Source organism: Phalacrocorax aristotelis, chromosome 3 (assembly GCF_949628215.1).
Source record: "Phalacrocorax aristotelis chromosome 3, bGulAri2.1, whole genome shotgun sequence".
Taxonomy (NCBI): Eukaryota; Metazoa; Chordata; class Aves; order Suliformes; family Phalacrocoracidae; genus Phalacrocorax; species Phalacrocorax aristotelis.
Window position 1 is genome coordinate 65,085,109 of NC_134278.1, and position 12,479 is coordinate 65,097,587.

Consider the following 12,479-nt stretch of genomic DNA (forward strand, 5'->3'; position numbering starts at 1 on the left):
TTTTTGTTAACACCACAGCAGAAATAGTGGGCTCTGTTGCTAAACAGAATCTTGCTACTTGCACGTCCAAGTGAACAAATCGGTGAAAGCATCAAACTTGAAAGTCTCTGTTCACTGTGGGGTGAAATAAAAGGTGGTGAAGGGTGCACAGGATACCTACAGTATGAAGTCAAACAATGACTTACAGTACTGAATGTGAATTAGGAAGACACAGTGAACGTTAAATGAATATGCTGGCATTACTCAGTCCTCTTCATGAGGCTGCAACCACCAGATATCTTATTTTCTGCCTCAGCTGCTGGGCTCATCTATTTAGAAGGGTCTTCTAAGAGCCTTTTTTTTGCATCTGATTTGTTTGTAGGCATGGACCAACATGGTGCTGACAGTTCTTAACCAGATTCAGGCCCTGCCAGACCAAACTTTCACAGCCCTGCAGCCAGCGGTGTTCCCCTGCATCAGCCAGCTCACGTGCCACGTGACAGATATCCGTGTCCGCCAGGCAGTACGGGAATGGCTGGGAAGAGTGGGCCGAGTTTATGATATCATCATTTAAACCTAGCTGTGCTCTGTTGCAAAGGGAAGAAGACATCCAAGGTATACAGCAAAGAACAATTTGGGGTTCGTTAATTGCCTATTTGTGGGTGATAAATTAAGAAACAATGAGCTTGTTGATGTATATTCTCTATCCACCTGAGACTGTGTGTCCCTCACTCACACTAGCAAAGGAGGCAAAGCATGAACGTGTCCAGGGGGGTCTGGAATGGCCCCAGAACCCAGAAACTGCCATTAAATCAGGCTAGTACCTTAAGGGGTGATATATTTCAGTAGCCTTCATTTTAATTCAAATTTGCAACAGTGGGAGCCACATGAAACTGCAGCTGAACTTCCACGCTTGCAATTAGCTGTGAACGCAACTGTCATCCGGATGTCAAACCAGGCCAGTAAGCTTATTTTTCTTAAAAAAAGGGGAAAAAAAAAAAGAAACAAATAAAAGCCAGGAAAATGTGGGGCTATAGGACAAGTAGAAGGTGACACTTGTTCAGGGTAACTTTTTGCCCCTTCTGAAATTAGCATGAGAGAGGAAAGGCAAATAAAGATTATTGTAGTAACTATATGCCTCCCTCACTAGAGAAAGTGGAAATTTCTTTTGCTCTGAGAAGAGCCTTTGAAGTCTGGTCACATTTGGGATAGCTAAGTGACTGTTAAAGTATCCCAGGTCTAAAACTGATGAACCAAACACAGACTATTCACCCTTTCATTGATCTTGTGGAGTAGCGCTTGAAGAAAAATGGCACTGTCAAGCTGCCCTCAGCACTGCCCTGGTTGCCTCCTCAGCTATGCCTGATCGTTTTATCATGTGTCTAATTCCTCCTGAGGGCAACAGGGAGGTTTGTTTTGCTGTTTCCAGCGAAGCTGGGGGAAAGACTCACCACAGGGCAAATACCAGAGTCTGCCAATATCCAGCATTCAACTAAACAGAGTGGAGGGAAAGTGTTCCAGTTTAAGCAACACTGCAGCTAAGTTAGCTTATACTTCTACTGGAAACTTACATGTTCACTTGCATAGATAGAGCTGCTCCAGCCAGGAACACCCTTATCACCTATGTTAAGCTTAGGCTATCACTCCACATTGAGATGAATCAAGATGAAAAATAGTCTGAAAGGAAGGTATCTTTCCTGTTTCTCTCCCACTTCTTGTCTGCTGCTGTAAATAGAAGGGGACAGATCCTCATGAAGGTGCATCCTCCTCTGTATGACTACTACAATTTGCTGATATTATTAAGGGGTGAGAGAAGGGGAAGGATTGACTATTGTGTTATCCAATCCATATGTGATGCTGTTCACAGTAGACACAGCAAAGGGTTACCTTGCTGCACAAGTTATGTCACAGCCCCTGGGACGTTCCATCTTGTACTCCCCTACTACCTACTTTGTTAATTAGAAGTTGAAATCATTTGTTGAAAATAAGTTGATTTTAATCTTGGGTGACCCCTTGATGATATTCTCCCAAGGTCTTTAAAATGTGCACACCAACTAAATATACAGCTTCAGTCCCTGCTCCAAAGCATCCTCAAAATGGCATCTCTTTGTACCAGGCCTGGATTTTGCACAGCTTCTAGCATTTTAAATGTAGGAAAACAGAGGGAGCCAGGAGGGTCCACTGAACAGCCGGGACCCAAGCTGATGTGTTTACAAAGAGTCTGCTACTATCCTCCTGCCTTTTCCCTCCATTGCCCACTTCCCATTTGTCGCATGCTAGGCTTGTGCAGGGAATATTTGTCCCATAATTTTCTCTAGTGCCAGTCACACTGTTTCCCTTTCTTTCAAACTTTCCCTTTGCTAAATTGTTTTGAGGACATAAAAATTCCTTAAAAACAACTCTTTCTTACCATCTACATTGACTCGATAAACAAGTCATTTAACAATTTTATCAATTGTCAGTTTTCCCCCAACAGTTGTAATACTTTGTTGGGGACAGGTAAGATGAGTCCTTGGTAGATGGGAGAGTAGCGGTGTGGTTTGATTTCTGTTGCCATGTCTGTCTTACACATCATTAGGTAGAGTAAAAGGGTGGTTATATTTTTTGCTAAAGTTTTTGTTGGGCATCTATACAGGACTGCTTTTAAAGCAGTACATTAATTAGGCAACAGCAGAAATCAAAATAATAAACTGCATACAAAACACCCAACTCTGCTGTTTTTCATTATGTGTGCATTGAATGGATGCAGATCCTTGCTGTACTAATCTAAAACTAAAGCAAATTATGTTGGAGAAGTAAAATTAATAGCAGTACCAACGGAATCACTCAGGACGCTAGAAGAGGGCCTGGTATCTTAGAAACACTGTGGTTAGGTGTTGTGGTTGTGATAGAAAAATATTTCTGTAAAACAAATAAAATCTCTAGGAGTGACAGTTCCACCACCCCTACCACCTCCCTCAAGCCCATGAATGCAGCGTAGCCTAGTGTTATTTGGTTAGCCACCACCTTGACCCAAAATATCATTGCATTTCAACTTCTTACACTGCAGATACCGTACTGGAAATGAGTAGGAGTAAATTTGCTGTAGTGCTGTTTTAAACAGCACTGGTTTAAACTTTGCCCTCCAAATTATGGATAAAGTGCCTGTTCTCACCCTCAGTGCCTCTGTGCATTAACACCCCTCCATAAGAGGTCATGAGTAACTTTGTGTAGTTCCAGAAATGTAATTTGAAAGGATGGGGGTGGGGGTGAAGGAATCTTTAAAGCAGCAGGCTCTACATAAGCAAAGTTTAGCATGTGCTGCTTTTCCTTTTCCTTATATGTAAAATGGTAAGCAGGTGAGGAGAGCAGGCCACAGCCACTTCAGAAACCATTAATCTGTGTTGCAGAACCTTTCTGATGCACTTCCAAAATATAAATAAATAAAAAATTGAGTTGGTTCATCAGATTCTCAGTCCTTTTTTTTTTTTTTTTTTTTTGATATTTCAGCCATAGACATCAGCAAGCCCCAAAGAAGTATGACACTAAACAAGTGAAGTCACTGGTTCATAGACTGGTGCAGTCTGTTTCCTGCATGCTTTGGGCTTAAGGCTGCCAGCATGCTACCTTCAGGCCTCACAAAGCAACTCTTAGCCCAAAGGAGGAGTCTGCCAGAACAGTCCCAGAAGGGTATTGGCACCAGCCTATCCTAAGCTTCAGAACGGGACTCCCCAACTCCACACCCCAGTCATGTCCAGCTGTACCAGGCTACAGCGGCTTTTCTGCTTTCCACCTGTGAGTGGGGCAGCACCTCAGTCAGTAGCACAAAGCAGCCCTTGTACCCACAGGTCTAAGTCATTCTCATGTAATCCATTCAAATCCTTACTTATAGCCCCATAACATAATGCGTGAGCTAACAGCAGCGTGTTACCAGCTTTACTGTTGAATCAGAACACTTGAGCCTTGAGAAAACAGAGTCGATGCATTATAGCCCAAGCCTGCTCTTTCTCTTTGCTCTCATTAATGACAACATTATTCTCTTATCTTGCACTTACTTTTTTGTCACATGAATGTCTATAGGAGTTAGGTTTGGTTTTTATTGAATTGGACAGTTATTTTTATTTAACTGAATTGAAGGAGAAAAAAAAGAAGAAAAAAAAAAAAAAGGTGTGGCAGTTTGTCATCCCTCTCAGGTACCAGAGCTGCACCTCTGCTGCCTTTGCCTTTTTTCACACTGCCCTCCTCAGGGCCACCACAGAGGCAACGACATCTCATTTTAAAATCTTGCAGGCAGCCACCAACAGAGAAAGTGGCTGTTGGCAAGCATCAGCTACCTTTACTCACAGGTAATAGCTCATCACCATGCAAATATTTAAAGCTGAAAAAAGCAGCAAGTGGAAGTGCTACTTTTCTTGTATAACAGAAGCAGGGCCTGACCCCAACTGATATGGTTTCAGGCCATTGCATATGTTTGCACTTTATTCTGTAGTGTGAATATATGCAGATATAGAAGACAATTGATGTGTTTATGTGTAGATTCCTGTAGCTCCAGTCACTGTCATACTCTGAGCATTCTGCGTATTTACAGAGCAATGTCCTCATTAGTCGTACGTTTATCATGCTCTCTGAATATTTGTGTCACTTCAGCAATGGTTAACGCAGTTGCTCTGGTAGCTTCCCCACAGTGGTCTTTTCTGAGGATTCAGCAGCCATAGAATAATCACCACTGTCTCTTGGTTAACATACTCTCATGTCTTTAAGATGTTAAGATGCAGTGTAATACTCTCCCAGGGATAAACACTCACTTGAGAATAACTGACTTATTTTAGCATCTAGAAAGAATTATTAGGGAAAGATTTACATAGACTTGGGCAAAACTTGCCTTTTAAAACTCCAAGCACAGGCAACACAGCTTTTGCCTCACCACAGATTAAAAAAAAAAAAAAAATCCATGTCCTCCAGACTATATCTGGCTCATGTCAAGGTCGCGCAGAGTTTACAGCCATGACTTGCAAGGTACTTTGCCTTTTGATTTGAGTGTCAAGTTTTGTTTAAAACCTATACCTTACTGTAAAATCCACTGACAAATCCTCCCCTACCAAAGATATAACCCCCACCTCTAAATACCTTGTGTTACCATATATAATCTCCATCTGCACTTGACAGAGTCGCATTTCCACCGCAGAGCTCAGCACTGCACTGGTATGAAACAGAGGGGCAAACGAGTTAGCAAGCAGACAGGTCCAGCTCTGTGCGCTGCCTCCACTTCGTACCTCTCTCCACAGCTTAGGCCCACACTCAGCGTGCCCAAGCTGTTGAAATCAATGCGAGTTAGGTACCTGGATATCTTTAATACTCAGGACTCAGTCCTCGGATCCTTCGACACCTGCGTACAGGTTCACAAGTTCTCAGGAAAGGGAAAGTCCTCTGCAGTTCCTGATGTCACCCTCTCTGCTGCTGTTCTCTATACACGTCCTGCTTGAAAAAGGTACAAGAACCAGCACTTATTCCTGCACATACCAGTGCCCCAAAACTAGAACCTTCACTTTTGCATAGATCCCGTTATAACATGTAGGAGGCTGACCGTCGCAAGACAAAGTAATTTATTGAACCTAACTGTTCTGTGTAGAAGCTTATTCAGAAATTCACCATGTAGTTTGGCTATTTTCACCTTTAGCAATCCATTCTAGAAATGCCGTAACTCAGTGATAAATAGTTTTTAATTCACACACACAAAAAAAGGTAAGGCCTATCTTCCCTTGCTTTTGTGGGGGTGTGATACGTTCATGTTTAGGCAAGCTGTTTACGCATTATTCTGGTTATAGTAATTTCTGGGAAGATCTGTGTGTAGTGCTAATCATGGCATATGACACAAAATATAGTTAGGGTTTTTCCATTTCTGATCATTCCACAGTTGTTGGAAGAAATTATAAAACACCATCAATTTAAAAAAAAGTTTTTCTTCTTTTTTAGTATACAAGGACCAAGTTACCGTAGCACATAAGCACAAATGTCGGATTTTATGCGATGTAGATAACAGCATCTGGCAGCTAGAGATGCTGCTTCACTGAACCTCCCTTTCTGAGTAGAGCTCCTATAGGGATACAACGTCAGGGTCTCTTAGCAGCCCTCACCAGCAATGCACCTGGGACTCCAGGAAGTTGTACAGCTGCAAGGAAGCAGTCGTAGCTCCTCTTTCTGTTGTTTCCACTAATTCACCTCAGAACGTACACTTCGTATGTGACACTGACTGTATCATATTATCCTAAACAAATAGCTTTGGCCAAATATGGGAGCTGCCTATTTAAAAATAAAAAATATATAAAAGCATGTGGCGTAAGTACGCATCAGTCTCTTCACTTAGTGCTCAGAGGTCTCCAAGCTAAGAACTAAAAGCAGAGGAAAGAAGAAATGCCCTACTTCTGTTGATGTTGGTGGAGCTACACGATATGATCCTGGATTAATGTAATAACAAGCTCACCTGTGTGACCAGATCCCTCAAATCTCCTTTATTTTTGGCAAATTTACAAGTTGAGATTTATGTAGTCTCCACTGCCACACTGAGTCAGGGAACTGAGTTTGTAGATGACATTTTTTATTAAGAAGCATGGCAACAGGATCTATTCCTATCCTTTTACCCCAACATCCCACTTTTCAAAAGGTAGTTATGTACTTCCATAAATTTAATCTAAATACCGTGGCCCACCAGGGCTGTATTTCCTATCCATGCTTTTGGTTCATCTGGGCTTCCACATGCTTCCACAAGAAGCAAGCTGAAACAAGAGAGCTGAGCTAGCGGAGAGGCACAGGAACACAGCTTCAAGGGACAAATATCACCTCCACAAGCAGGCTGTGGCTCCTGAGCCCCCTGCTCTGCAAAGGAAAGCAGGATTTGATACCAAAGGGATAACAGCCAGGAAGGGCAGAGCCCAGTGGTGACAGAGCCCTGTAGTGCATGCCTTGTGCTGGAGCAGATGGGAGCAAGAGATTGAAATTATGCAATGACAGCAGCGAGCACCTTCTCTCGGTTCCTCTCACTTTCTCTCCCCTGCCCCTTTTTTTGTCATTATTTGTGAGACTGCAAGCATACTTCCATGGGCCCCTCAATCCGAACTGAAAGCTGAAAGCAAGCCAAAGGGAGTGGACACTCCATTTTGCCAAAGATCTAATCCTTTCCTGTTTGAAAATGAAAAAAAAAAAAATATCAAATTTTATTTCCATGGTGGTGGCTGCCACAGGACCACAAAACATGATTCCCAGGACTTCATCTTTCTAGCTGTATATTCAGGAGGAGCCACTAATACTTTTTAAGAGAGACTGTAAATCGTCTTGTCAAGTGAGTGCTTATATTGGGTTTACCTTCTACTGAGTTCATACCTAGCTGCAATTTCCTGGTCTCATCCATATTTCCTCCCTCTACCTTTCTGCTCTTCTTTAGCAAACACCTCTCCGTGTCCGCCGCGTCCTGTTGTGCTGCTAGCTTTGTTTGGTCCTTGGGTGTCCAGTGGTCAGGAAGTCACTGTAAGCTGGCTTGCAAATTGTATTTTGTGTATATTTTATTCTGACTGAATTCTGAAATGGAAATATTTTAAAACAGAAATTATAAACTATTTATGTTGCTTGTGTTGTAGAATAAAGAAGCAAATGCAAAATAAATCATGCTTTGGTTTTGTCTAAAGATAATTATTTTACACTTACTGATGAAGTGAAGGAGCAGAACTAAGAAGGGGCCTGAAACACTCGGTAGGTACCAGCAAGGACTGCGGTTTTCACAGATGACCTGGGGAATTTCACCACTCTCAACTGCTGGGGTTTTTTCAGTGGGAGCTGAGATCTAAACGCTTTAACAAATGAGCTGTACACTAAACCTAAGCAGAGTTTGGGCTTGCGGGGGCGGCAGGAGAGGGGAGAAAAGGGATGAAGCTACTGAGACAACCAAAGGCACAAATAGACACTACGCAGAATTTTGAAGCATCTAAACAAGTGAAACATTTCTCCCCCCGTTGAAATATTAAAATGAGGAAAATACTTTTGACTTTGATTTCATTGGAGATGGAATCTAAAAACCACCAACCCAAAAACCAAACAAAAAAGACCCTACACAAACATGGCGGGAAAGGCACCTACTTTCAATCACATTGATAATTTTGAAAACTGTCCTAAGAGGTAACCTTAGGGATTGAACTCTACAAATTCCAGTCACACACTGAAGCACCACTTTCCTGCCACTGAAACCCAGGCAGAGCCTCTCCCCGCAGTCTCTCGGCATGAGAGCTGCTGCTTGTAAACACCACCAGGGACAAGTAGCCATCACAGCGTTCCTCGGAGCACTAGCTCACAGCCAAACTTCTGCTGGGGTTTTAAGCTAGGCATGCCCCAGCTGTCTTTCCCTGCCACACGCAGTTTAGCTAACACCCAAAGAGTGTTGCCGACCTACAGGTGCATGCAAGCAGCATGGATGATGCAATGTTAGATCCCACTAAAAAGCTAGGCAGGGGCTCACCCCTGTCACCTAAATGCCTCTTTTAATTAAAGTTGGATCAAGGATCACTCCTGTTGGAGGGAAAAAAAAACACCAAACCTTTAACTTAGTGGAAACATTTAATGAACACAGTAAACACCTTCTTCACAGCAGCCACATACACTTTGATATGCAACCAAAATTTAGGTACAGAAGAAGAAAGGGTTGACCAGTCCCCCCATCAAGAGAATTGTCATGGGGCTCCCTGAAAGCGGGGGTGTTTCAGCGACGAGACCTAGCAGCGTACAGTAACCCTTAGGGTACATCTCTGTGTGCTCAGGGATGCTATCCACAGCCCAAAGGCAAGTTGCTTTCCACGTAATCTCAGCAGTGAAAGTGCTGCAGCCAGCATTCCCACCTGGGGTCGCTGGGATCTCTGGGCATGGGCTCCCATGCACTGAAACCGCACAACGTCTGGCCTTCGATGTCTGTTACACAACCGCCTCATCAACATGAAGGTTAAGAGAAACATTTTAGAGCAGGTTACAGAGCACCTAAATGAGGTTGTGATGATTTAATAATCCTACAGCACTTCTGGCAAAACCGAGTGTGTTAAATCCCAACAGTCGGATCTAATTCCATTCCAGGAAACCACTTTCTGCTGCTAGTCTCATTTAGATCCCATTAGAAAGATTTTTCCTTTCCTCCTAAAAAGCATACATTACTGTAAAACAGCAACCAAGTAAATACAGAAAGTACCGTTCCACAATTTCACTAACTCTTCCTATGTACAAATTCCCAGCTGCGTTGTCACTTAACGGTAGGATCAGGCTAGCACGGCTTCTGCTGCCACCAGTGTGGGAGGGAGAGGTCCACACGTGGTGAACTTTCATTGTAGTTACGTAGAAGACACTTGGGCTTCTTTCTTTGTCAAGGAACAAAGTGTTAAGAACAGGTGCCAAAGAAAACAGCTGTCAGCAAACATTAAAAAAAAACCCAAAGAACAAACAAAAAGAACCAGCCACACCATTAAATTCCAAGCATTGTCTCCCCTGTAGTGGAGTCACTGAATTCATGCGCCAGGTTCCAGCACTGGGTGCAGGAAAGGCCGCAGCCATTGAACACACTGCTTTGAGACAAAATTTAACAGACGGCTTTTGGTTTTGTTAATTGACCAGTGATGAAAAGTACCTATAGGAAGTTGTTACCGAACACATTTATCAGAAGAAAGTGATCATGGTTCAATTTTGAAAGGCTGACTTTTAGAGCCAGGCAGGTCAGCTCTCCAAAGTCCCTCTAGAGCCTACCAAAAGGCATTCCCCCTCGTAGGAGGCTCAGAGGAGGAACAACACACACCTAACCATGCCAAGCCACGCATTCTCGCTACAGCTTTGGGAAAGCTTCGCCGCCTTCTGCCATTACAAGAAGCACCAAAGATTGATGCATGGACATCAAGTTACCCTACTCTCCCTCCATGATATACATTTATTTATAAAAAATAGGATTGCAAAGCTGATGATTTTTTCACAATGTGGCTACACTGTATTCATTGTGGGCAACCGAAAGTTAAAAAGCTCCCCTCATACCAAGCCGGACACTTTTCCTAATTATTATTTTTTGACAGGGTGCCAAGAGAGTGCCCAGTGCTACAAATACCATTTTGCAGGTGGGATGAAAACAAACTGATCAAGTCAAAAATTGATCCTGGACCTCAAAAAGGCCCAAGGTATCTACAGCACATGCTCCGGCCTTTCGTTTATTCCAGGTCTGCAGACCTGTGGGATACAGGCAGATCTGGCAAGAGGGAGAGAAAAAAGCAACAGTAAAGACCGTTTATGGGAGGGATAACAGAAACGCAAATCAGAGATACCAGCAGACACTTCAGGTACGAGACTAAGAAGAAGGGAAACGCACATTGATTGCAACAGCTGATGCACAGTAGGGTTGCACAGGAGACCACTGGCACATCCGTACACCCACTTAGAAAGTACCAGCGTGGTAATGATGGGACAATATTTTTAGTAATCCTGCTGGACTCCCTCCAAGACACATGTTTCTTGGCCCACATTTTACAGACAAAGAAACCTTTATTTTTAACCCACTGAGTAAGCCTGTGACCGAAGTAGAAACAAAAAGTAGAAGAACCAGGACTGGGTTCTGTCCACTGAGCCACATGAAACACTGGGTGATCTCCAATTTCTGAGCTTTTGGCAAAGAAGCTAGCATCAGGATAAACCTCCTAACACCTAATATCACCATAGAAAGACACAAGTTGAACTCTCTATCCAAATGCCCGATGCATTGTCCTAGAACAGTGCCCTCAGCATCGAGGTTTCAAAGCCCAACAGAATCCCAGATAAATCAAAACAAGGTCATGGGTCAATTAGCTCCTAGTCTTATACTGAAGAAAGAAAAAAAAAAAGAAAAAAAAAACCAAACACCGAAACTCAACACATTAGTCAGGCTGCATGAACAATTTTCTGACTCCTGACAGAAATCCATGGTAGTAAATCTGGTTTTGGTTTTCTGTTTTGTTTTAGTTTCACAAGGGAATTGCACCTTTATCAGTACTGTATTTACTGGGAGATCTGTACCTGTAAAGTAGAGACAATACTTCTGGTTTGCCAGCTCTGAGGAAATATGACCGAGCTGAATAATTTTTGGTCGCTGTGGTTAGCATGACCACTTCTGAAGAGGTGTCTCTCACCATCCTCATTCCCCACCACAGTCAAAATTACTTAAGATTAGAATAATTTAAAATACTTCTCAATTATTTACTGTGTTTTTGAATGATACATTACATTCCTGACAGACTGCTTTATAATTCAGATTAAGTTCTCCTTTGTGCCAGAGATTATGGGGAGAGGAACAGGCCAAAATACAACAGGGTAAGACGCTATATTGAACTCTATCCCTGTAAATAAGCATGCCCAGGAGGTTGAAAACAGACAAATCTTCAAGCTTGAGAAACAAGGATGTCAAACATAATGAGAAAATGAAAAATGGTTTTGTAGTAACTCATGTAAAGGGAGGAAGGGGGCAAGGCTTTTGGTCGGTTCAAAACACTTACCTGCAAAATCAATTAATCTTGAGAAAATATGGGCATTTTGTCCTGGGTAGAATTGCAATGGTTGCACCACGAGAACAAGCACCCTGATAAAAACAGTCTTTTAAAGTCCCAGCTGCAGGGATGATCATCAGAGCAGATCTTACATCTCTCTTGCGTACATTACCTTGTTTTTTTTAAAAGAACACTAAATAATTTAATGTCTCAGTGCAGGCTCTTATGACCAGCCCCAAGCCCAAGAGAATAAAGATTATTAGTTTTCAAAGCCAACCATGGAAAAAAAAAAGAATGGAAGTTTAAACCTATTTTGCTAATAGTTTTTTCTTACAAGTTTTCAATCAAATCTCCTTTAGCATTTCAGGAGAACAAGAGCACTAGGAGGGATGGAATGGAAATGCAGTGTAACAGCCTGCTATGGAATTTTTTAGGCAGAGGTGTACTGAGAGTAGGACAGGAAGGATGGCCGCCAGTAAGTGTCCCTCAGGGGCAGTGGGGGGTATAGGGTAAACTCTGCCATCCTAGACAACAGCACAACTGCAGTGATTGCCAAAGAAAAACAGGATGAGAAAGAAGAGCCCAGGGGAGGGCACAAGTGCCAAACTACATCACTTTTAGTGTCTTTTTTAGAGCCTGAGCCACCAAACCAAGCCAGGTTGCCTGGACGGCCAACCCATTCAAGGAGGCATCATTCTGCACATGGCCAAAAGCAATGTTTAGGTCCAAATAAAGGGGGGGGGGGGGGGGGGGGGGGGGGGCAGAAAACCCACAAACAACTGAAGAGCAACGTCAAAACAAAAACACCCCTAACCCATCAGGTCTACTGCCGGCTTTACAACCTGGGCCCCTTATAAATGCTCACCTGTGCAGGCCTCATTGCCCCACAGCAGCCACCTGGTTCCTCCTGCCATAACACACCATGGCACTCAACCCTGAGGGTGTGAGGCTACACCTGGAAATGGGATTAGAGGATCCCCACCTTGCAACAGAAATCGA

At 43.0% G+C, this 12,479-nt stretch overlaps 1 protein-coding gene across 2 annotated transcripts in view; it reads left to right on the forward strand.

Moving 5' to 3' along the window:
* The window catches only part of ARFGEF3 (ARFGEF family member 3), a 93,384-nt gene extending 89,286 nt beyond the window's left edge, over positions 1 to 4,098 (forward strand). Inside the window, exons 35-36 of one of the 2 annotated variants that reach the window (XM_075087747.1) lie at positions 362 to 594; positions 3,469 to 4,098. In XM_075087747.1, the coding sequence (XP_074943848.1) occupies positions 362 to 553 (192 nt within the window). In that variant the 3' untranslated portion in view covers positions 554 to 594; positions 3,469 to 4,098. Of the gene's footprint in view, positions 1 to 361 lie in introns of both variants that reach the window. The other variant, XM_075087748.1, reaches the window with a different exon arrangement.
* Positions 4,099 to 12,479: the final 8,381 nt, after the last annotated feature.